This window comes from Anser anser (assembly GCF_964211835.1).
Source record: "Anser anser genome assembly, chromosome: 10".
In the NCBI taxonomy this organism is placed as follows: domain Eukaryota; kingdom Metazoa; phylum Chordata; class Aves; order Anseriformes; family Anatidae; genus Anser; species Anser anser.
In genome coordinates, this window is record NC_139730.1 from 18,654,769 (window position 1) to 18,679,599 (window position 24,831).

Below are 24,831 nucleotides of genomic sequence, written 5' to 3' on the forward strand. Positions count from 1 at the left end.
CTATGACACATACATGAGAGATGTCCAAACTCTGACTGATTCCTCACTGCAGCACAAGCCACATTACCATATACATACCAATTTTCACTTGCAGAAATATAAGGTAATATAAGGTATGAAACAGGATTTTTGATGGTGGTTCATAAAGCACTTAGGTTACCTAAAAGTAAGTGGCAGCATTAAGGAGGAAAATGCCATTTGCTTTGTAAAACAAATACAGACCGTTCAAAGGCCAAAAGGAATATAACCATTACAGAATAAAAAACATGTTACAGAGCATCTTCCATATTCAGGCCTCTATCTCCTCCTCACTCCCAATTCCCCCTAACAAGATGGGGAAAAAAACGAAAATGGAAATATTAGTGCATAGTCAGAAAGTAGACGACTGAAGCTGCCATTCAGTACTCAACAAGTACCTTGAAAACGAAAGTGGATTTAATTCATATAAAGGACATAAACATAAACTCTGGTTGTACTGCATCACTCTAAAGATGTAACTTAGAATTCTTCACCACTTACCCAGAAATGAATTCATGCACACACAGCCTCGACGAGTCTTGAAATTTTTTTCACCTAACATGTAATTTGAAGACTCTGCACTACCTTACATTCCTCTGATACCTGCAAGACTTTGTATACAACTACACAGGAACTAGCCGGTTATTCAAGACATTAAAAAGGATAAGAAGGAAGTGTAAGTTACATATCCACTTCTGCACTTTCATTACATGACAGTTTACAAAAAGTAAACTAAAACCAGCCTGTTGCGGCTCACCAAAGATCATTCATCCCAGATGGACAGACACATCTTTCCTGTAATATAAGCAGAAGTGTAACAACACGATCACATTCTTCACATCCGTGGCAAACCTAAAATAGCTGAGCAAACTTTAAGATTTACCTCCGGTGTTCATAGTAAAGACTACAAAAAAAATCTACTTTTATTTTATAGAATCACAACTTCCCTTAAGTTTTGATGGAAGAAAGAAGATCAGGTGAACCTTTACAGAACTTCACTACTGCCCACTTTAAAGGAGTTGGCTTACAAGGAGGAAAAAATCAAGTCCCTTCTGTTGATTTATGAAGGCCTGAAAGACACATGGGAGAATATGCTCTGGACAGGGTAAGGTCTCACATCCTTTAAAGCCTCCCTCTACTTCCTTTTGAAGTATCAGGTGATACCTAACTCACTTTACTCAAGGAGTAATACGATACATAATTTTAAGAAATCAAAGTAAACTAATGAAATGAACAACGAACAGGAAAAAAGACTTTTTTGTGGTATGATGTTTGTTTGTTCTAAGCTAAATTTGCTTCAGTTAAAAAGCTTTTTTTTTTTTTTTTTTTTTTAAATTCAGCATTTTATATGCACTTGTAAGAAAAATTTCTTATTTGGACATTCCTGCCACAAGAATATTGACAAAGTTCACATTCCTTTTTTTGTGTGCTTTTCACTATCCTCTAGCAAGGACAGTGAATACAATATCAGAGATATTTTCAAGGTTACCAAAGAAAAAACCAAAATAAATACTACCAAAATAAAAGTCTTACACAGACTAGAGAATACCTGTGTATAATCACATGTAATGTCAGAAATAAAGCGACATAGATGTGCATTTATTTTATAAATCAAACTAAGGGGAAAAATATTTGATTTACTGTATCATTCAATCACCCTGGCATCTAAGCATTACAAGTGCTAATCTTGCAAAGACATACTACAAAATATAGCCAGTGGAACTGCTGTAGTAAGCACCACGCATCATTTGCAGGAATATACAAAAGCTTTTCATTACTCCAAAACTCGGTCATCTTCATTAAATCATCATCTCTTCATAAAAGCCTTAGCCTCATTTAGCATTCAGAAGATGAAAGAGCAGCTACTCTCCTTATGGATTACTTCTCTATTACAAGAAAATGTTTTGCATGTCGAAAGCAAACATTAAAGGATTAAATGATATCGTCATTTCAGCTCTTGTTTATTTGCAGTGGGCAGTGAATGGAATTGCAAAGAAACAATCAGTGATTATTTTAAGCCGTGTTCTTTAGCAAGGATTATGACTCATGATGTCACTGCATGAAGAAACTGGAACAGGTAGAGGTGTCACACTGAAAATCATCAAAACATCACAATATAAAGAACGTCCAACAAGCAAAGCTGTCTGCTTTAAACATTTCAGAGTAGCCACAACAGCAGCTCGCATTCAAATAAAAAATTAAACAGTGAATTCCAGTCTCCTACAGAAAACTAAAAACACTTCGAAATTTTCTGAGGTATATTCATCTCCCCAGCATCATACTAACACTAATGCAACAGAAGTAGAAAATTCAAGAGATACTTGATTACAAGCTGCAAAAGTACCTACAGCATGCAAAGAGTGACATTCAGTGACTTCATCCTGGATTCACCTGTATTTTTTAGGCTTTAACTATGTTTCCCAACATAACAAGATGAAACCAAGTTTGGAAAGCAACATTATTTTAAATGAGATCCTTTACAGTTTGCTGACACATTATATTCTAAAAAGCATGAATCACACTAAGATTTATGTTTGGCTAAGTCTTCTGTCCGGTTCCATTCTAATTGCCTCATTCAAGTAAAAGAACAGTTTATCTTGTACTTACATATAGATGTTAAAAATAGAAAACACCAATCTGCATACAGTTTTGTTTTTAGGTAAGTCCTGGAACCACTCAATGCACTAAAGACTATAAAACCTGAGCAAGGGAGAAGACAGGAGGATTGAAAATCAATTCCTGCTTCAAAGACAATGATATACATATTAAAAATTAACAACATATTTTGGTCCGGGTCTAAAACTAATAAAAACAGATACTGGGTAATGCTACAGACCAAGCTCTTCTTTGCATCGAGTTAAATGTAAACTTTGGTTTATACTGGACTACGCTGAATCACACACAGAACATACACATTAATCAGCGTGTGTACAAAATGTACGCAGCTAGAAACGACCAAATCTGCTGTGTTTTACTAGATGTTTTCCTAACAGCTAGTGCTGTCTATTTATCTTCATATTTAAAAAGGGGGGAATATATTAAAACTGTATTTTCACAAAAAACAAGGCTCAGAATACACTTCTGCATAACAAGTTTCTCTATTACCACTGCTTCAGCCTCATCAACAGCAAAGAGGTCTAAGACAGGACAAACAAAAGGTATAATGCAGTTTTGTTCAAAGGAAAGCAGAACAGTGAAAGCAAGCAGTTAAACTTGCTATGAGAACTCCACACTATTTCTGACTTATCAAGACAGAGAAATTTTGTGTAACACCAAAATTTTGTGCACTTCTTACCTTCTTTTTTAAATGCAATTCTATAGTATGAGCAGTTTTTAGAAGTTCCCCATAGTACTACTATGGAAGTATAAAACCTCCCTGTCCACCAATATAAACCTTACTTTTAGGTTTTTAGTAGCATTCCTAGAGAGCACTACACTACTAACTGGTCTGTAAAGGAAACCCATTTTATCAAGTCTCTTCTTCTTCCACCTTCCATTCCAAGTACTTCTTTAAAAGGAACACCAGCAACGGTGACTTCAATCTGATCAATCATGACTTTTCTCCTGCATTACATCACTAAGAACATGAACACTGTTTTCTTGGCAGCGATTTCAGCTCCTTCACACACACACACACACCACAAATAAAATAAAATCACATCCCTTGCATAGAAGACTAACAAAGTCCTAAAGATTGGTTGGGTACATTTTAGCCTGATTATCCTTTGAAAACAGTGGGACATTATTAAATATAACAAAAGCTGCTCTTTCTGATCATTCTTGGTATTCAGTTAACATCTTCACCAAAGAAGTATGTCCTTTATGTTTTTGAATGTTGTGTTTACAAACATAGCTTTGTTTCACAACTGAAAAAAACAAGGCTTTCATTCAAGACATTAAAAAAAAATTATCATTATCTCATCTTAGACTCGTAATAGGAAAAAAAACGTGGTCCTACAACCATTAGCAAATAACTGATTGTAGCATTTTAAAAAGTCTACAAGTGCTTCCAAATCATCAGGTTGAGGCATTCAATAGAACTCTGAACTTCCAGACTCTCATACTAAGAAAGAAAAAACATAAATTGAAGTGGACTTTACTTCTTAAGACAGACAAAAGAAGATTAAAAATACACGTCCTTCCTTAGAACAGTAATTGTGCACTGAAATAATACTTTTTCTTTTCTTACAGTACTTAATACCAAAGCCAGTGATTAAGATGTACACCATAATACTAGTTAAGAGTATTCACTAATGAATCTGCATCAAGTAATTCACATGCAGAAGTAAACAATGCCTTTTTTTTTTTTTTTTTATTTCCTACTTCAGTGACTCCTCCTCACAGGACTAATCAAATTTTGCTATATACTTTTGAAGATGTGTAAGAAGTACCTCTGAAGAAGTAACATGCTACATTAAATTAGACAGGGGCTCTCAAAGAGGTCTTTAGAGAACATAATTTATATTAAATAAATTTATTTATTGAAACTAAATTTTCAAACCTAATAACTTAATATTTATTTTGAAGGAAATTTAAGATTGGAGATGAGGTATATCATATAGATTACATCAGGCTCTATAGGTAATTTAAGAAGTTTTACAAAGTCTTTAAAAATACCCAATCCTAATCCCAAACAATATAGTCCTTCCAAACTACAGTTAAAAAAAAAAAAGTAATGTACATCTTGGTCAATACAAGCCAGCTCTCATTCTTCTGCTCATAAATATGTACAATTTTCAACCATAAAAATTTACACTCTACCTTTAGAAAATTCAAGGGAAAAAAGCTTATATATGAAGTTTATAGTGTAATATATACTAGATTCATAGAAATTAATGTAACAGTATCTATACTCTCAACTATGGATAAAACAGAACTGAGACAAACAGCTGTCGCGCTGATTTGATAGCAAAATTACTAAGAGGCTAAGTCCTCTTGGTGTGACAGCTGGAAAGAAGTTATGGGAAAGGGGAACTTGATCATTTTTATGTATGACTAACAAATCTTTAACATCAAATTCTCTTCTCAAAGACCAAAGAAAAAAATCCCACAAACCAACCAACCCAAAAAAAAAAAAACTTAGCAGCAGCTACACCAGTTCTCCAGTAATTAAGGAACTGAGTACAAGTTCAACCGTGATTACAGAACACACAAATATGTAAGAATCTCATCTAAACTTCTCTTTAAAGAAAAAAAAACCTCAAGTAACATGCAATTTCTCCTCAGACCCTTTTCAGCTCTCTTACTCCACTTGACCCACATCTTTTGTCTTCGTGTTCACATTTCTGTCAATACTGCTGTCCAAATAAATCCAAAATACAACAGGCCACTTCAAATCACATTCCTTCCACCATGTCATAAAGACCACTCTCCAAACCACCTGGATACTTCTCATCACTTACTAACAACTAGGTCATTAAAATTTGGCAGATCGAAGAGCTACTAGCTGGGTTGGGAGGAGGTGTCCCACACTGGGTACTTCCACATCAGGAAAGGGTAAAGTACTGCTCTGAGTCCTGAAGTTCTCAAGCCAGACAGAAATAACACCGCAGCCATCTTCCTTGTGTTGTGACACAGCAATGTTTATACATGTACTGGAAGTCATATGCTACGCTTGTTAACATAGTCGTCACATCGCTGCTCTCATCCAGAGAAAAATAACTGCTGGAAATACCAAATTCATTTTTTGAAGGAACGCTTTCTACGTGCCAATACAGCAAGTTGTAGTTTCCCTTATTAACAAGGTCAAGTATCTCTCTAAACAGAAGACAGGCCAAATGCTACTAAAATCCCAGAACTAGTTACTGGGAAGACAGCAAGGCATTTCTGACCAATTGATGCTATTACCACCTTAAGTGATAACAGCCATGTTTTCAAAAACATAGCTAACAGCAATAGATTGACAGACACCTACTTAGCCAGTCAACAGGCTAGATGAGAACACCTATCTTTCTAGTCATTTTATTCTTTTTTGTTGTTGTTGTTTTAAAAAATCACAAAAACCACCGTGTGACCATAAACACCTTTGTGAGAGACTGTCTGCTTTGAAGCTAGGCTTATCCATTCCCTCCGTTTGTCCAACATTTTTAATTTGGCACTCCTCAGACCCAGCATGAACTACCAGGTCACTAGACCCGCTGGTTCACTTTTAAGGGAGCTGACGGACAAACTAGATATTAAAAACAATTTCAAAGCTACATAGCTGCATGATCTAATGTTTATTTTAACAGGGCACTCTAGATTTTTGGCATTAACACACAGTAAGCTTACTTTGTTTCAAATAACAAACAAAACAAAAAAGAACCACGATTGCAACACATTTTTGATGACAAAACCAGAAAAACAGATCAAATCTCTCAAATACAAGCCTTCTATTTCATCTTTTATGAATAAAAAATGTCATGTCACATATTATTGCAGGACCAGACCGTGTTACTACGTAGAATCTCTTGTCAACACCTTAATTCAAGGATTAGGAGCAGGCACTAGGAATTTCCTGTGCCTCAGAAGGAGACTGTACCAGAAACATGTAATGTATCAGAAAATTGATTCTTCTTATGAATTAATGTACTGATAAAAACAAAATACTATACTCTGAAAGGTTAGGAACACTACTTTTCATACCCTAAAGCCTTATCTTTCTGTAGTTTTCTCCTTGACTATAATTTGATTATCACATCTATTAGTGCCTACCATCTTCAACGCTTGCTGTAGATTAATGTACGCAGCATTTTAAACACTGCCTACTGAGGTAACTCCCAAGACTTCGGTTTTGTGTTGTTTGTTTGTTTTAGGAAGGAACTGCGCACGCAATACTACAAACAAAATGAGAAAACTGACAAACAGTAACGAAGTCTCACTAGTTTTGGGAACATTGTTTGGTAATAAGGTAACAGACCTGCTAAAGCAGAATTGCCACTGTGTGCAGTCTCAAGGCAGAAGGGACACCCAGGTTAATGGCAGGCTATCAACTTAAATGGTCTTAGCATCCAGCCAGTGATCAGTGGACTATCCCAGAACATTCCTCACTAACTGTGTAGATTAGTAGACAAGTGGAAAGGGCAACCTCATGAATTTGCAAATAAGGGGACCAAACTGACAGAGACAGGTATCTAAACAGATTTATCCTGAAGGGTTTTTTTGCATATAAGCCTAGCATGGGAAATGTTTAAACACACACAAGATTTGTGCCCAAAGCTGTCCATGCACAAATGCATGTACTCATTTTTCAAGTACTTCAGAAGAATCTTACAGGCAGCAGAACCATCATATTTTGACTACTCAGCTCTTGAACTGTTCCTCTCAAACACTTAACTCTTCATTCTTTGTTAGACATCCACATTACTACCTTACTTCTGTTTTTGGGCTGATATCTCACACGCATGCACACATCCACACAAAAATAGTGCTATTGCTAGTACTAGGAAGCTACATGAATTAAAGATAGTAAGCCATATATGAGAACATTGCCTCAGATATTATTTTATTTTTTTTAAACATCTATGAAGTTTTGTGCGGAAGTAGTACAATGGGTTTTATTGTAGGGTACCACACCTGAGGAAAAAAATTCAATCACATGAAAAAATGAAAGGTAAGTCAAACCTGCTGGGAAACACATGAAAACCACAGTATTATTGCCTATGGCATTTGTATATTCTAACTGCATTTTAATCAAACTCTTGTAAGAAGTAAAGAGAATAGGGCAAAATGGGTAACTATCCAGGTCTGTATGGGCATACACAGTATTATTTTGACAGAAACAAAAGAATGCAACATTTCAACGTAAATCATAAACGCTGCTATTAATCATAGTAGCACCATGGAAATTCTCTATTTTAAATAAAATCTGCAAGAACGCCTGACTAATTAAATTAAAAACCTGATAAAGAGGACCTCTGACCTTTGCCTTCTGCTTTCACGATTTCTAAGACAGAAATCACTTTATTTTCCCAAGTTGATTTGGGAGGAGGAAGAAAAGGCAAGTTCTGTTTTAAAGAAGATGCAATTTTAACAGCAACAACAAGGAATAGTTTGTGGCTTAACTCAGACCTACATATCAGGTTACTTTTCCAATATATTTGTTTTCACTAGTACTCTGACCAAGTTATTTGACTTTAACAGCAGCTTTTGTGACTTATTGTCATAAGATACTGTAATACATCAGATTAGTTCACGTATTTCATCTGCAGCTTTCATTCATAACTGATTGACCAGTAGAAAGCCAGCCTCCCCAACACCAAATATTCCTGAAGACTTTCTTTCAATCAAAACACAACATTCACATATTAATCCACTCAAGCATTTTCTTATAAACTGTAGCTGTCACAATAGCTGCTTTAGTTATGCAATCCTGTGACATGTAGTTTACAGCATAAACACCAGAAATACCGCTAATTTACACCAGATCAAGCTTGTTACTTCAGACTTCGTACTGTACACCATAGTATTCTCCACACTTCACAAAGCCACACCTTAAACACAAACACAATTTAACCATCCTTAAACAGTAACTAATTTGTCCTTTTATGCTGGGGGGGGGGGGGGAAGAGGGGGAGGAGAAGATAAATATTCCTTTCCAATTTAGATGTCCTAGAAATATACAGTCTTAAATGCCATTCAGACAAGCAACTGATTTCCAACTACTTAATTGGGGCCACTAAGCTGCATCTCAAAGCACTGACAGCTTTGGGAGGGAAGAGTTGTTTTCTGGATAATTTTTATTATTACTACTTATAAAGTTTAAATGAGGAAAAAGGGGGCTCTACAGTAACAAGAAATAAACTCCAACTAGGAAAAAGAAAACACTTTCCTTTCTTATGCAAAGATGCCATTAAAGACAACAATCAAAAAGTGGTGTTTAACAGGAAAGATATTGAAGCAAGTTGCACAGCTGCACCTACTGTCAAAATCACAAAGTCTGCATAAGAGAAGAGGTAGCATCACCCTGTAGTCAAAGAAGAAATCTGTGCGTGCTGTGCATTTTGTTAATAGATAGGTCTAAGGAATAAATACTTTCTCCTCTCATGTTTCTCTTTAAAAAGTGGCCTCTTGCAGTGAAAAAAAAAAAATAAAAAAACAAAGTGTTCAAACATCCTATAAGCTACAGAACACTTGAAATTAAACCGAGATCACAATTAAATCAGAGTGCTGGAAATGCCTGTACTTCATCAGTGAGCGCATCAAGGTCTTTCTATAACATTCAACACTGACTCAGAACACAATATAGAAGTTTGTCACTTCTCACTCCTGCAGAGCAATCCCCCTAGGTCAAGGCTTCAGTTGTTGTAACTTTACAAAAATTAGGGTATATAATTCCACCAAGCAGTAAACCTCTACAACTAGAAATGTTTTGAATTAAAACCCATGGCTATATACCATTATCTTCTCCAAAGGGAATTCATTTGAGGTTGTAGCTTGTGAGACAGCTGCAGCGTATTGCTCATGACCAGCATCTATGATGATATACTGTATCACTAAACGAATTCAAGGAAATTTACTATTTCTCACCGAAAGCTAAGTATTTGGCATTCTCTCTTTTCCTGATCCAGCCAAGAAAAGCAGGGAAAACATTATTCTACCTGTTCAGGAAGAGCAAGGTATAGGAGGGGATGGGGGGTGGAAACCTCAGGTTGAGCTCTGCACAGTAAGTTTTAGCTGTCTGGACATCCTTTAAAACACACCTTTGAAAAATAAGTCTAGAATATTTGCTTGGAAAAGATTGAATATGATGCATATGGAATTGCTGTCTTACTTTTACCAGTAATTTAAGCTTAATTGTAAAGAGCAAGTGGAAACCACTTAGATATTTCAGGAGAAAAAAGTAAAATACTTCCTCAGATGTCATATTTACTACGTAATTTTTTTTAATCAGATTTGGCAGATAGTCTCTGAAGAGTCTGCAAAATTATACAACTCAAGTTTTAAAATACTTTTAAAAATAAAAATTCTATTGTGTCACTAAAATTCAAGGTATCCTTTGGACTCTCAAAGGAACAATTCTGACAACGTATGAAGTAAACAGGCAATGGTACTGCACAACCTCAAGAAGCAATTTCATTCCTCTATCAGCATTCTAGAAGTGTTTTCATTAGCCTTAACTAAAAACACAACCCTCACTTCCTTGTATTCATAAAAACAAAAATATCACTTAATTGTATTCCTACAAAAATATGCATACATAGAAAAGAAAATAAAGGAACTTTCTGATAACGTGGTTTGGTGTTAGTTCTTAAGTTTCTCTTTTAGGAACATTAATAAATATATATACACCCTGACAAAGAATAATATAATAAAAAGCATATTTTAAAAACTTACTCTTATTTTGTACTACAGGCTCAGCTTAAAAGTCTCTGAAAACAGACATCAAATGTACTTCAATGAAAACAGCAGGCAACAAAATGCAACACGTAACTACAGCTATTTGTTTTCATGATGCACTGATAGAGGTTCAATGTGAGAAAAATATGTCAAAATTTTGACAACTACACAGCACTGGAAAATTGTATTATCGTGTACTGAACTAGGCTCCCAGAGGAGAAAGCAGAAGAGAACACGAAAATACATTAATTTTCTACTTCACATATTATTTTGTTGAAGTACATACATGATGCTATGATCAACGAGGACTTGTTCATGTGCCAGTAAACAGCTTCTGACAAATCACTACAATAACACAGTAGAATAATTCAGATCTAACTTAGATCTAGAAACTAGTGGTATCTAGCTAGTAATTCTTAAAATTCTAAGCTTTGGGTTGGGGTGTGTGTTTGTTTTGCTTGTTTCTTTTTAAGAAGTTAGTCACTACATCATACATGTTCCTTAAGAACTGCATTCTAGAATATATTCTTGCATCAGGAGTACTTTGTTACCTGGTATTTTCCTTGAGCGTTTTCCCCTTTCATACAGGTGCTAGGAAATACTTATTGAACAGGTGGGTTTTTATCAAAAAGCAACAAAGAAAGCCTTCATTTGAAATGCAATAGATCAATAAACAACTTGCATGTCAGCATGACTAGAGATACTTAACATTTCACTGTATTGGAATGCGTAGGCTAGGGCACAGAGGAAAACTGGTTAAAGTTAAGAACAAGATGTATTATGAAGTCAGATCAAAACAGGACATCTCTAATTTGAAAGTCATGTGAGAATACGTACAAGTGAAAGATTACCATTCGAGCACATTAAAAGTAACCTAAAACATCAAATCCTGGTTACATGACTTTTATGTATCTCAGATGCATCTTACCTGATCCACTGAACTGACTGCTTCCCAGCGTGGTTGGTCTGGTTTTCCCGCTATTAACAGGTGGGGAAAACATCTGCAAAACAAGAAGATGTGCATAAGCTGGCTTTGAACTCCTGTGTTGAATTATTAAGCTGGTCCACAGACTTAAAAGAAGGTTCATAGGAAACGATTATTTTATTCCTATTTCTGCTAGAAAATAAACAGAATATAGGATGCACATTCGGAACCATAAAGGCAAAGTATTCCTTGCAATTTATTAGTACCATTACACTCTTTTGTGCATGAACACAGCTTAAAATAAAAAATAGAGGCCTAATACTACCATGACAATTTAAAATACCTATTCATCTTAAATTTTACTAATAAAAATATATTTCTTTCAGATTTATGAAATTAAAGTCACTAGATAAAGTGAACTCTTGAAAGGTAGTAGTTTTCTACTACATTCATAAATCAAACATTCTTCAAGATCTATTAAAACAAAAGTATCAAGAAAAAAACATCTATAATTTTCTGAGACAAAGTTACTTACAGACGTTCTTTTGGTTTAAAGACAAACCAAAACAAACCACGAGAAAGAAGGCATATCGGTGCCACGCGCCAGCTTAACAAATGTTAATTATTAGATTATGCCATCACTGGGTCAGCCTGATTTTAACCAGTTAAACCAATTGACCCAGCTGGTATTACAGTATTAAATCTGAACGTCTAGACATTACATCAAAGTTCAGGTGTCCAACTTGGCTGAGACGAACACAGCCAAGCCCTGCACGTTGCCGTCCTTACTCCTTAGTTTACCACGGAGCAGTGACAAGAAGCCGTGGAAGCATATCCTACCGCACTGAAGTCCAGCAAGTCGCTCAGCTCCTTGTCAGTTCCTATCGCGGCCATCCTCTGCTGCTGGGAATTCATCTTCCTCCGCTCCGATCGCGTCCTGGGGCACGGGAGAAGGGGCACAGGGAGCGCTTCGCCTCAGGGCCCGACAGCACCCCTCGGGCGGGGGCAGCCCCCCTTTACCGGGCACACCGACTGGGTCAGCACCAGCGGCGGCCTCCCGAAACTCCCCAACTCCTGTCAAGTTTCCCGGGGCTCATTTCCCTCCCTCCCTCCCTCCCCGCAGCTCTCTCTCCCCCAGCGCGGAGGCTCCCGGCAGGAACCCGCTGCCCCGAGGGCGAGCCAAAGCAGAGAGCCCAACGCAGAGCGCCCGACGCGGCGCAGCCCGGGCAATCAGCGAGCCACGACCGCTGCCGGCGGCGCGGCCAACAATGGGGCTGCAGCGGGAGCGGCGGTGCGGGGCCGGAGGGGCCTCGGCAGAGCCATGGCCGCCCGAGCGGGACCGCCGGCTCCCGGCCCCCCCCCCCCACTTCTCCTCCTCCCCCCCCACTTCTCCTCCTCCCCCCCCTCCCCGCCCGCGCGCCGCCGGGGGGGGCGGGAGCGGAATGCGCGTGCGGCGGGAGGGTGGGGGCGTGCGCGCGCTCGCGGCGGGAGGAGGAGGAGGGGGGCGAGGAGAGAGGGAGGGAGGAAGGGGGGCGCCTTCCCTTGTGCCCGGCGGGCGGCGCGGGGGAGCGGCGGCCCCGCTCCCCTCCAAGTTACGGGGCCGGGCCGCGGCCGCCGCGCTCCCCTCAGGGCCGCTGCGAGCCCCGCGGCGCCCAGCGCGGCCCCGGCGCCGCCCGTGAGGGGGGGGCTCGGCGCCGCCCGGCCCCGCCGCCGCCCCTCAGGCTCACCCCACATACACCCCCCCTCCCCTCAGCCCCCGGTCGCGGCCCGGTCCCCCCGCCCCGGGCAGCCCGGCTCCCTCCCTCCCTCCCGCCCGGCCGCCGCCGCCTCAGCCCCGCCGAGCTCCCGGCCGCCGCTCCCCTGCCCCCGCCGCTGTCCGCCAACTTATGCCGGCCCCCCCGGCTTTACCTGGTGCCCCCCAGGCGCTGCGCTGCGCGGGGCCGGGCGGGCGGGCCGGGCGGCGGCGAGCCGAGCGCTCCCCCCCCGCTGGAAGGAACTTGTGGGTTTCCCTCAGGCAGACATTTTTTTGCTTACGGAGCCTCAGCACCACGTTCGCGGCCCCGGCGCCGTATCCCTCCGCGCCGAGCGCCGCCGCCTTAACCCTTGCCGCGCCGCGCCGAAGGAGCCTCCAGCCCCGCGCAGCGCCCGGGGACACCGGCAGGGGCCGGGGGGCGTCCCCGGGAGCGGCGGGGCTGCGCGAGGCAGCGTCCCGGTACCGCAGCCGGCCCCCCCGGTGCCCTCCCCGAGCTGGGCAGCGCACAGCCCTCGACGCGCGGCGCTGGCAGCACTGCACGTGCTCCGCGATGTGTTACCGCGCTCACCCAGCGCCCCGAAACACGCCCAGCTGTTAATGTCCTTACACAGTCTCTGCGAAATAACAGCCATGTGAATTATTCCAAGCTTTAAACGTTCCCCGGCCGCTTCCTCTTAAACGCACGAAAAGTAAAGCACCACCTCTCCGCACGCAGGAAGACGAGGCGCGCCGGGCCGCACCGAGCAGCCCCCAGCCAGGCGCTGCCGGAGGTGAACCGCCCCCGGGGCTCCGTGCCGGGACGGCAACCGGCGGGCAGAGCCCGGGCTCGCCTTTGGGTCCTGCCGCTGCTACACATAAACCGCCCTGCCGCGCTCCGGCCCTCCGCCACGAAGCAGCACTGCCCGCCTGTCCTGCGGGGAAGTTTATTTCGGGTAGGTAAGCTGCTCGGCTCCACAGCCCGGCGAAGCGGCTACTGCCCGCAACGGCACGGACTGCGGTGCCCGCGCACGGGCTGATGCTCGCTACAAACACGCGTCTCTCAAGCCTGCAGAGCCCCCAGGTGGCACCTACTTGCCACCACCTGGGTCCTGGCCTGCTCTACTCCGTACAACGCTGCTCTTTTTTGACCCTAGCTACTGAGGGCTACCTACCCTCCTGTCCAAAAGGAAGAATTCAAAAAAAAAAAAAAAGAAAGAAAGAAAGAAAGAAAGAAAGCTACTGACACATTACTCTTTTGGAGCAAGGGGACTTAGAACACACAATGGCAGTGAAAAAGGATTCCTAAAATCCTGGAGAACTTAAAACACTTGAGGGAGACATTAAGCACGGAGAGGAAAGGCACGCTGTGTACAAGTGTTCATCTCTCCCAGGCTGCTTGGCAGCTCCCCAGGCCGGGGAGGCAGCAGGCTGCACAGCCCCACGGGGGGCTCCCCAGCCCCATGCCCACCCCTTCCCACCCCCAGATCCCAACCGTGACATCTTCCGGAGGAAGGGGAGGGTGAGACCAAACTTACCACCCCCAGGCAAAATGGCGATTCTGGAGCCTTCAAGCCTCTTCCTCCATTTTCCTAACATACATGCCACATACTGGATGATCATCTGGCCTTGTGATTCTTTGAATATTCATAGAGCTGCCACCTAGAAATGCAGGAAGCAATTTGTATTAAAATATCAACACAATGCCTTCCATTCTCTGTGCCCCTGAGGAACATAAATATGTACTTTTCCCTTTGTAGTGTAAATAAGACTTCATCCAACGACAGCGATCATTGTATATTTCACAAGGACTCATCTGACACATTTCTGTTACAAGGAAAACCCCTTATTTATATACAGTGAAAATATTTTTATTTCTGTCCAAGGACTACATTTGAAAATACACCAGTATTGGTACTTAGCATCAATTGCTACAGCTGCTACCCTCACAAGCATTGATTAGAAAACTGACTAAATCTAATGAATTGGAAGCAACAATGCCAACAATTATTTGTACTGATGTGTAATTGCATTAAAATTAAAACTTACTTTCAAAAAATAGAACTTTTTATTTGCCCTCAGACCTAGGGTTTTACAGTTCACATTTGTAGGCTTTTATTTGTAGTTAGAAAATTTGAGTGGAAGATAATACATCCACATAATCCATGATGTACGCTTAAAATATACATATATATAACCCCATGAGATATTTTCTTTGGTCCAAATGTCACTTTCAGATGCAGCTGCTGGCACCAAGCATGCTCATTACCAAAACTCACTTCATAGCAGCCATTCCTCTGCATTGCAACTCTATGTTGACAACTCTCTTCGAAAAACTTCATTTCCAGACACCTGCAACGATCAGAACATAAAGTTTCCAGAAATTATGCCAGACAGCAAGTACTCAAGGCCTCACGGAAGGTATGCTTTGGCCCAAAACGTACTAAGAGCCTGACCTAATTTAACCTATTTTTTTCTGTGTACCAAACATCTTCTGCCATGCTGGCCAGATTTGGAACCTTTAACCTATTCAGTTTTTAACCCCTCTTTATTCAAAATTGATCAAAATAACAAGGACACTCAAACATCAAGGAACAATACTCTACATCCACATAATACTGTCTTTCGCCTATTCTCAATCTCCAACCCCTTTCTCAAGCCGCTGCTTACCTACTAGCCTTTCTTCCCTGCCGGTCCCTCTAAATTCCTCCTATTCCTTGCAAGGGATATTAGGTTAAAAATAACCAATTAATGCATTACATTATCCTTATCCTATCATAGGCATATACAGATAAGGAAACAGAAACCAATGTGGTCAACATTAAAAAAGAAGAAAAGGAAAAAATAAAAGTTCTCTGCTTTGAGCTAACTGCAGATTTTTAGAGAAAATACAACTAAGTGAGACTTTACAAACATTTCAAAACATCTAATGAAAAGCCATCGGAAACCTGCTGGCTCAGACAACTACTAGTTTTTCATTCGCAACAAAGAAAATACCTCTGGTTCTGTTCCTGCTTCAATCCATAGTTGTGGTACACAACCCATAGAAAAATGAAAAAACTTTCAGCTTTGTTATGACACTACAGTACTTTCCTTGCTCATGGAAGGTTGAAGTGCCACTGCCATCTGCAACTGTTCTACCCTTTTTTCTTTCACTTCTTCAAACGTAACAGGTTTTCAGTACCTAGGGAACGATGGATAGGATGGATGGCAGAGAAATATAGGAGCAATCATAAATGCCAATCATTTGCTAGTGATTTCACAAGCAAGAACTCCAACAATCAGGGCTGAATTCCTGAAAACACTTTCCCATCATATTATCATCAGTGAATTTTCTATTGCAATTGACACACCTATTAGTTTTACGGACGAGTACCCTTCCCCTTGAGAATTTTTAGGTGTGTCACCAAGTAGTGGCAGGAGCAGGCATTTGAACCCCTTCACACAAAGGCATCAGTGAACTCTGGGCTCTGTCAGAGCACACAGCACAACTGTAAATCTGTACGCTAACAGCCCTGACAGCTGATCTACCAACATCAATATGGTCAGCTACCAACCACAGCAATCGGGGAATTGCGAGGTGCCAGATGGCGATGGCAGCATTCTTCTGCATGCTTCAATGTGGCCATGAAAGCGATGAAGAATTGCATACAGGACATAAAAAAATTAAGAGGAATATAAAAACCAAATCACTTGAGCACAAAACCCTGAATATAATCACACACACACACTGCTTCCAGTTTTCATGAATTGATTTCCATCCACTCCTTATACAAAAAATATTTGATACAGCAGACAGCTGTTGTGCATTCAGGGATGTAAGAAAATGTATTCTGTATTATTATTTAATGTATCATGCCTGTGTGAATAAAATCATTAAGCTTGCATGTCTCCTTTTGTTTTATTTATTCTTATATTTACACACACTGCATTAATTCACCACTGTCACCGAAAATGTATGAGCTCCTAGGGTGTTCCCCGCCAGCATTTGACCCACAACGGAGGTTTTACTGGAATGGCTCCTTCAAATTAAACATGCATGCACCCAACCTGCATCCACAGCCAGCCATTTATCCATGAAAAATGCTATTGCTCAGCAAATCCATAGCCCTGGAGAGAAGTCAGCAAACCTCCTTTTCTGCTCTACAGGCAAATTCTTACCCTCACCTAAGCCACCGAATCCTTTCTACTGCTTCCAGTACGCTCCCCAGTACAGGCAGCAACACTCATGTGGAGTCCGTACTAAGGACAACACAACCTTGTGTCCTGCAGCTAATGCAGGCAAAGCGCTTGTGCTAGGGGTCACCTGGAATCTGATTCCGTCAGAACTAAAGATTTCTGTCATCAGTGCTTCAAGTGAAGCTCTTGGGGAAGCACTGTGCTCTTCCTACACCTCCTCCTGAAGTAAGCTTTGGAAAAAGCATCCTACAAACGAGCATAACCGCTATGCCCAAGCCTCGTGGTTGCAGTGCTGCTGCTATCAGCACAGCCCATCTTACAGATAACTCAGGTTGCAGCCCCCCGTATTTGCCTCACGGTAATCAAAATTATATAACATATATATTATATAACATTCTACAACAGGAAAGACTTGGGACACTTGCAGGAAGCGGTCACGGTGAAACCGCTGACCAAATAACGCTGTTTGTTTGTTTGGGGGCGCACACAGCATGCAGTTTCACTCTTGTAAGTCGAAAACTGTTTCTATGGGGGCTGCGATTAATTTGCTTCTGTTGCTCACAAAGCGCTCACCGGCGAGGACTTGTGGCTTAGCGGGAAGCGGGTAAAAAGCTCGAGCCTGCCCTACGGGACGCTCTCGGAAGAGGGAATTCCTCCAGAAAGCAGCGAGGTGCCCGGCGGCCGGCAGGAGAAGCCCCCGGGAGGGGCGCCCCGAAATGGCCGTCCCCGCTCCCCGCGGCAGGGCAGGGCCGGGCCGGGCCGGGCCGGGCGGGGCAGAAAGTTGGGACCGGGCCCGCGCCCGCTGCCCCCGGCAAGGCGCCGGGCAAGGCAGAGCAGAACCGAGCCGAACCTCCCTTCCCCGGTGCCGGGAGCCGGGGAGGACAAAGCAGCCTCCACAAGTTGGCCGCGGCCGCCCAGCGCCGTCCCCGCGCCGCCTCAGCGGGGCGGCTCCCCGCGGGCGGCGGCGGCCCGAAGTTGCGCGGGCCGAACAATGCGGCGAGGACTATTTGTCCTTCCGCCGGCCGGCAGCGGCGGGGCCGCACCCCCCCCTCCCCGCCCCGCCGCCCAGCCAGCGGGAGGGGCCGGGGCCGCTCCCCGCCTCGCCTCAGGCTGCCGGGGCGGGCGGGGCCGCCTCAGCCCTGCCCGCGGCCCCTGACGAAAGGCCCGTTAGGGCGGCTGCAGGGGGACGGCCCACAGGCCCGTACCGCCATGCCCGCGGCCCTTCGTTCACCGCCACCTCACGGGGAAAGCTGGGCAGACAGCACCGCTCCCCCTCAGGAGCCCCCGGCGAACTTACCGCCCTGCTTACAGCCCTGAACGAAGCGGTACCTCGCTGCGGGCACCGTAAACACTTCACAAAAAGTGATTTTAAGTTCACGCATGAGGCGATTTAGGCACTTACCTTGTTTATGCCAACCTTTTAAAATCACCTAAAAACAACTAACAACTTTAAAAGCAACATAACGTTTTCTTGCTTTTACAGTGCCTTACTATCTGAAGTGAAATGAGGGGTCACAAGGTGGCTTAAACTACTTTAATCTGAAATTATACTGTCTTCAAAATATAAGACTTGGGAAAGAAAAATCAGTGTGATACAAAGCTTCATTTAAAGACCTAAACAATCAGAGCAGATAGCCCTGGAGAAATAAGTTCCTCTTTTTGAGAGTTCTCAACCTTTTTGCTGAGCAACCCACAGCACAGCCATACCAATTCTTTCTGAGCTGAGAAAGACCACAGCGATGAAGTGGTGTTGGAAAACCCCCGGCAGAATCAGGAGAGCTGGTACCGCCAGCCAAGCGGACGGCTGGGCACGACAGTGCTGATACAGCAAGGACAAAGAGCCCTGGCAAAAACAGCGCAGGTGCTGCACTGCTTTGAAGTACCTCAGTTTAAGAAAACTCATTTATAAACTCAGAAGACAGATTGCAACAGAAACAGTCTCATGTACCTGAAATTACAAAGGGAGTTACTTGCAGTGAGGAAGTTAATACAAAGTCGTAAGTTTCTTATGTAAACTGTATGCCCTTCACTACAAATTTTATGTTAGATTGCATCATGCACTTCAGTGTGAGCAGTTTTGAAATATCCCTAGGCTAAGGGTTACTGCTGAAAGCAATTGGGGCAAAGCATCTTTCACACCAAAAGACGTTGGTTAGGTAGTTCAGAATGAAGTTAACTTACAGGCAGGACAAAATAGAAAAGGAGGCTGAAAGTGGCAATACTTAAGGAAACAATTTGCAAGGCAACTACAGTGTGTTCACATGGACAGATGCATTTCCTCAATAAATCATAAACTTACTAGCTAATTTGAACCAAGTAAAATGAGATCTCATTCACACAGTAGGAATGGAAACAGGGCTTAGAGCAGAAAGATGCTGTGTTGTTACACCTACTGATGGAGAGACTAGTGTGAGCCCAGCCCTTGTTACTGACCAAAGAATTCAAGCACAGGGTACAAAGCCAGGGGAACGTAACCTTGGGTAGTTCGCCTTCTTGCGGAACAATTTCTGGTATTCTGCCTGCCACTAGGAGCTGGAACCAGCTATCTGTTTTACATAGGTCTTTTTGAACATTTACCGTCTCCTAAGTTTCACAGCAGCTAGAAAATAATTCCTTTAATGCAATCAAAAGCCATATAACTCAGATAAAGTTTTACATTCTAAAACCACTTTAAAGACCGTAACTGAAGTCTTACTGCAGCTATTTCTCAACCAGTCCCAGATGGGCCTCTCTCATGCATGAGATTCCCACTGAACACTAATTCCCTCCCTTGCACAGAAGGGAGCAGGTTCTCTCCCTCGTACAACTAATGGACCATCAGATTATGCATTCTGGGGAACTAAGGGATGACAGAGAAGAAAGATCAAATCTACAGAAGAAAATCACAGCTTTGAAGACTACTAGGAACTCTTTATACCATCCACGTACACAACCACATTTTAAAAAAATTTAATTTCTTAAATCTACAGAGCAATCATACATTGTGATTGGTATTGTTTTGTCATTTTTGTTGTTGCCTCATTTGCTTGTGTTTTTTTTGTTTGTTTTAAAATTTTAGGAAGAACAAAGTTCAAAGATTAATTTGTATATTGAAGACTACTGCAGCCTTGTCTTAGTTGGACTCTAATATGAAGAAAAATGAATATTCAAGTATTTTCATCCTCATATGTTACTGTGATTATTTTGTTCAAAAACATTATCTTCAGAGCACAGATTAATTTCATTTTTTGAATACAATTATGAGTGGTTTCCCTCTTATGGGATGTATGCATAATTTCATTCTAATTTTAATATAAATATTTGTTAGAAATAAGGGACAATCCTACAAGTGATCTGTTCATAGAACTACCAACTGACTTCATTTAGTGTTCTTTTTACATTTATCATTTAGGATTGAGCTCCACAAAATACATCTCACTCCCCATAATTTGTCCTTATGTGGCTATTAACATACTAGCGAAAGAGGATTGAGGAGTTCACTCAATCATTCAAGATCCTTGGTTAGCCAAGATCCAGAAAATCCTGGTTTTCTGAGTGAAAGAAACAGCTTCAGAAAATGTAACACCCAGAAAGGGTTACTGTGTATAGCATATTGCTACTTGAGCATGCAGTATTTCCATGGAGGACATTCAAGGCCAAATAACTTTGACAATGGTACCCATGCTTTTGATATACTAGTTTGCATTATCTCAGCTGATCCCCTCTTTTATCATATGTAGGTGAGGCATCTTGTGCATTCACATGGTTTTAGCATTGTCACATGTAGACACTTCTTACAACTGCATAGCTTCCAGATGCTGCAGAACAGTACAGCATCCTATTTAACACTTTGTCCAACAGAAATCTTCCGAGTTTACACTAAAACTTGAAACTAACATAGAAAGTTATACATGCTATACCATGCAGAAGGTAGTTCCGTACAGCTCTTGCTAGTCTAGAGATAAAATATACTTCACAGAAATTGAATTTCCTAGTTTTTAAAGTAGGGTTTTTGTTTGGGGGAGGGGGGAGGTCTCCCCTCCGCTCCCTCCCTTTATTTTCTCAACAGCATATTTATGCTTTCCGTTCTCCTTTACTTATACAGCACTAGTTATAACCTTCAGAGACATCATAAATCATAGGTAATTCTACCCTAGCTGCAGGTCCTGGAGAGCTGGTGTGTGTCAAACATAAGCTTCTGAATGAAATATGACCTTTAATCAACTTTAAACAGCTTGTAAGAACAGAGAACATAAGAAAGGCCATGTTGCTCACACCAAAGGTCCACCTAGTCCAGTAGCTTATCTCCAAAATAAAAACCCAGTATAGCATCTGTTCTTTTTAGTTAGAAAATGCCTTTTCCTGTTATGGCATTGTTTCCAGAGTAAAGAAAAAATAGGCAGAATGGGAAGCTCAGGGAAGCATGAAAGAACCAGGCATGAGCAGTCATGCTGTGTCTGGCATATTTCCACTTCTGCCAATATGAGATTTAAGAATTCTTGAGCAAAAAGTTAAATATGGTTATTGTGTTTAATGGCTATTAAGGACTTATCCTTTATGAATTTCTTTGGCTTATTTTGAATTGTTTTAACTGCTCAGCAGTTGTCCATGTAGAGAGATCACGGAAAAAGTCAACAAGTAATGCAACCTTTAAAAACTGTCCATGGGGCAAACATATCCCATGAGAGCAATTCTTTTAAAATCAGTAGAGGAGATCCATGTCTTGAGGGGGAAGACTTGCACTTGTTTTTCATGAAATACAGGATAAACATATTGCCACTGAAGCTCTAACAGCAAAGTTAGATTCCTCATGAAGTCTGAAATTTTGGTCAGTCATGTTATGTTCCCTACGTCACTTTATCTTTAGTTGTAAAATTAAGGTCTTACAATATGGGGCATACTCTGATTAGTCCAGGGTCTTGTGGTTAGTTTGCTACTTACTATATGCAAGCTGTTTGACCATCAGGCTGTTGCCTCTTGGTTGCTGGGCAGATCAAGCCAAGTGGTTAAAGGTCAGTATCTATCTTAATTTACCTTAGAAGGACTTGGGGTCTTCTACCCAGTTATTTATTTTCATGAAACTTGCAGGGATTTAAGATCTTTGAGATAAGTACCGTCTGTTAAGCTTGATTAAAATTGGAAAATATACTGAAAAGTTGTTGCAGAGACAGGTATACAAACAGGTGAACTGGTAGTGCATAAACATCATTTCAATTAAAAAAATGAAAGCAGTTATAAAATGTACTTGTCATAATATTCTTCTTACTGAAGTCTATGAACATGAAGCCACTGTTGTCAAAGGAGGACAAAAGTATAACTTGCGCCATTCTCCTTCTGTAACATTTCCAGCACAAACATCACACCCTGTCAAAATAATTCATATTACATTAGGAATTTTTTTAAGTTCTCTAAGAAAAAAAAAAAATCAAACTTGAGATTTTTCTTTCCTAACATTGTTTTGGACCAATTCCTTCTTTTTCAAACTCCACAAAAAATCCACATTAGTTGCATTGCTCACAGCAAGTCCCAAAGTTTATATTCACTGTTAATGTTGACTGAAGTGATAGTTTTAGAGACGTATGCAGCTGTATTGCCATCAGGGTCCTGGCTCAGATCTGAAAACTGAGGCATTGCTGAGCCCAAGCTGAAGTTCAGAATGTGCTTTTATCTCTGTGAGACAAGAATTACAATAGAGTTTGGATTTTTTTTTTCAGTGTTAGACTCAGTTTAAGATTTTTATTTAATTAAAGCTTCACAAATTCTGATACAAAAATAAGTATCGTGATCCCTGTTCTTACTTTTAATGTTAAGGAAAATAATTTTGCATCACAAATGAAAGACTTGGAGCAGAATCTTGCCTTCCTGAATGATCCCTAAGTTTTATATTTCTATTCAGTGGAGCTATGATTTTTTTGTCTCTGAGCTTTCAGCTTTGCCAATAATTAAGTAACTGCATAAGGTCCATTGAATTCTCTTTATTTCAGTTGCCTCACACGTAAAATAAGAGTAGACAATAACCTCTGTTACAGGATTGCCAAGAGGAGAACTTAAACTGTAAGATCTTCAAATGAAACAGAAAAAAGGTCTGTAAGTAATTTAACATTTAAAATTAGAAGAATGTATTATTTTGCATACCTATATAACTGTACTTGAAGTTTAGATTATGTGATAGATGTACATACAAAAAACCTTAAGTGATTTATACAAGTTACCATTAGGGCTATGCTACCTTTAATTAAAAACCAACAAACACCTTTTGATGTTCATCTGAATGAAATAAACAAACAAACAAAAAACCACACAACTCATTACTGTTATTCCATAAACAAGGCTTTAAAGAGATATTTTTCTACAACTTGTTTTACTACCTTTTCAAACGTCATTAAAAATATATTTTAAAATTACTTCCCATAAAAGTATCACTAGATGTATATATATGATGTGCATTTCTGAATTTATTTTTTGGGTATAGTACAGCTATGATTCTACTATCTGTGAAAGCAAGGTTTATATAAATAATTTTTTTGTATGTGAAGAACATGAATTTAACTTCCAGTGCAAAATTTTACTTAAAAATTTTATAGTACCTAATTTCTCTTAACCTGATGTAAAATGTATTAATTTTATTAGGAAAGTTTTCTGTAGTTACACCTTCTACCTAATAATATAACAATTTTATAAAACACATCTACAACTCAGGATCAACACAGCCTTTAAATTCTCCTTAAGTCAAATAACAAAAGAGGAACTATTAGACTATCAGTTAAGTGAGATCACTTGTTGGGAGGAGGTGCTGATTGTTGGGCATTTTGTTTTTATGCTTCAGCTGTGTATTTGTGTATTACATTTATGGTGGTTAAGCTGGAATGGTAAAATAGCATGAGGTATCCATATCTAAAAATAATTACTTTCTACTCAGTTTGTGAGACAAGGCTGTTTCTTTAACAACTCTATGAACAAGAAGGAAGACTTCTCCATAGCTGTAAAATTGACAGCTATTTAGCCACTTGCAGCTTATGAATAAACCAAAACATTTTAGATGTTTAGCACAAGTTATTACTTAGTTGCATTTGAGATCTTCAGAATGTATTTTTCACCTCTTCATTATAGGATCAATTCCTAAACAGCACAGCAGAGTGTTAACAAGTCCAGAAGTGTCATATCTTGAGTAGCTGCAAGTCCGGGAAGAAGGCTGTAGAATAGCTAAAGATCAGCTTTTAAACAAAGAAGTCTCCAGCTTTTACTTTCCATAGGAGAGGCTTTATTTTGACTGATAAGAGCACAGTTTAAGAAACTTGCAAGAATTTTCTCAAGACAAAGTTTATGCAACTCTAGCAGCCGTGACACAAGAGAATACCAGACCTGTTACCTGTATATCATGATGTTCATGACACCGGTCTTGTGACCTGCTTTGTGCCACCTTCTTGGTCTGACCTAGATCTGTTCTACCTAGCATAGTTGGTTATCTCCACATATCACTGGGCTTGTTGACCTTCTGAGGTCTGTTCCAACATGAATTATCCCATGACCTTGTGATCCTGTGATTCTTCATATTAATTGCTTTAACATTTTTAAGCCCTTACACTAGCAGAGAAATTGTGCTTGAAAAACTGCTATAGGATCACAAAATTTTCTCACAAAGGATGGTATCACGATGGCCCTCTGACCTACAGTCAACTTTCAA

General features: G+C 40.9%; 1 protein-coding gene across 14 annotated transcripts in view; it reads right to left on the minus strand.

The window, feature by feature from the left end:
- TCF12 (transcription factor 12) overlaps positions 1-18,149 on the minus strand; it is a 165,292-nt gene extending 147,143 nt beyond the window's left edge. For 5 of the 14 annotated variants that reach the window (XM_083851153.1, XM_083851137.1, XM_083851152.1 and 2 more), the window contains exons 1-3: positions 13,169-13,328; positions 12,101-12,197; positions 11,264-11,336 (exon numbers count right to left, since the gene is read on the minus strand). In XM_083851153.1, the coding sequence (XP_083707279.1) occupies positions 11,264-11,336; positions 12,101-12,175 (148 nt within the window). In that variant the 5' untranslated portion in view covers positions 12,176-12,197; positions 13,169-13,328. Of the gene's footprint in view, positions 1-11,263; positions 11,337-12,100; positions 12,597-13,168; positions 13,329-13,620; positions 13,967-14,527; positions 14,652-15,268; positions 15,342-15,986; positions 16,174-17,741 lie in introns of those variants that run through there. The other 9 variants (XM_083851149.1, XM_083851136.1, XM_083851151.1 and 6 more) reach the window with 8 other exon arrangements.
- Between the last annotated feature and the right edge of the window lie 6,682 nt (positions 18,150-24,831).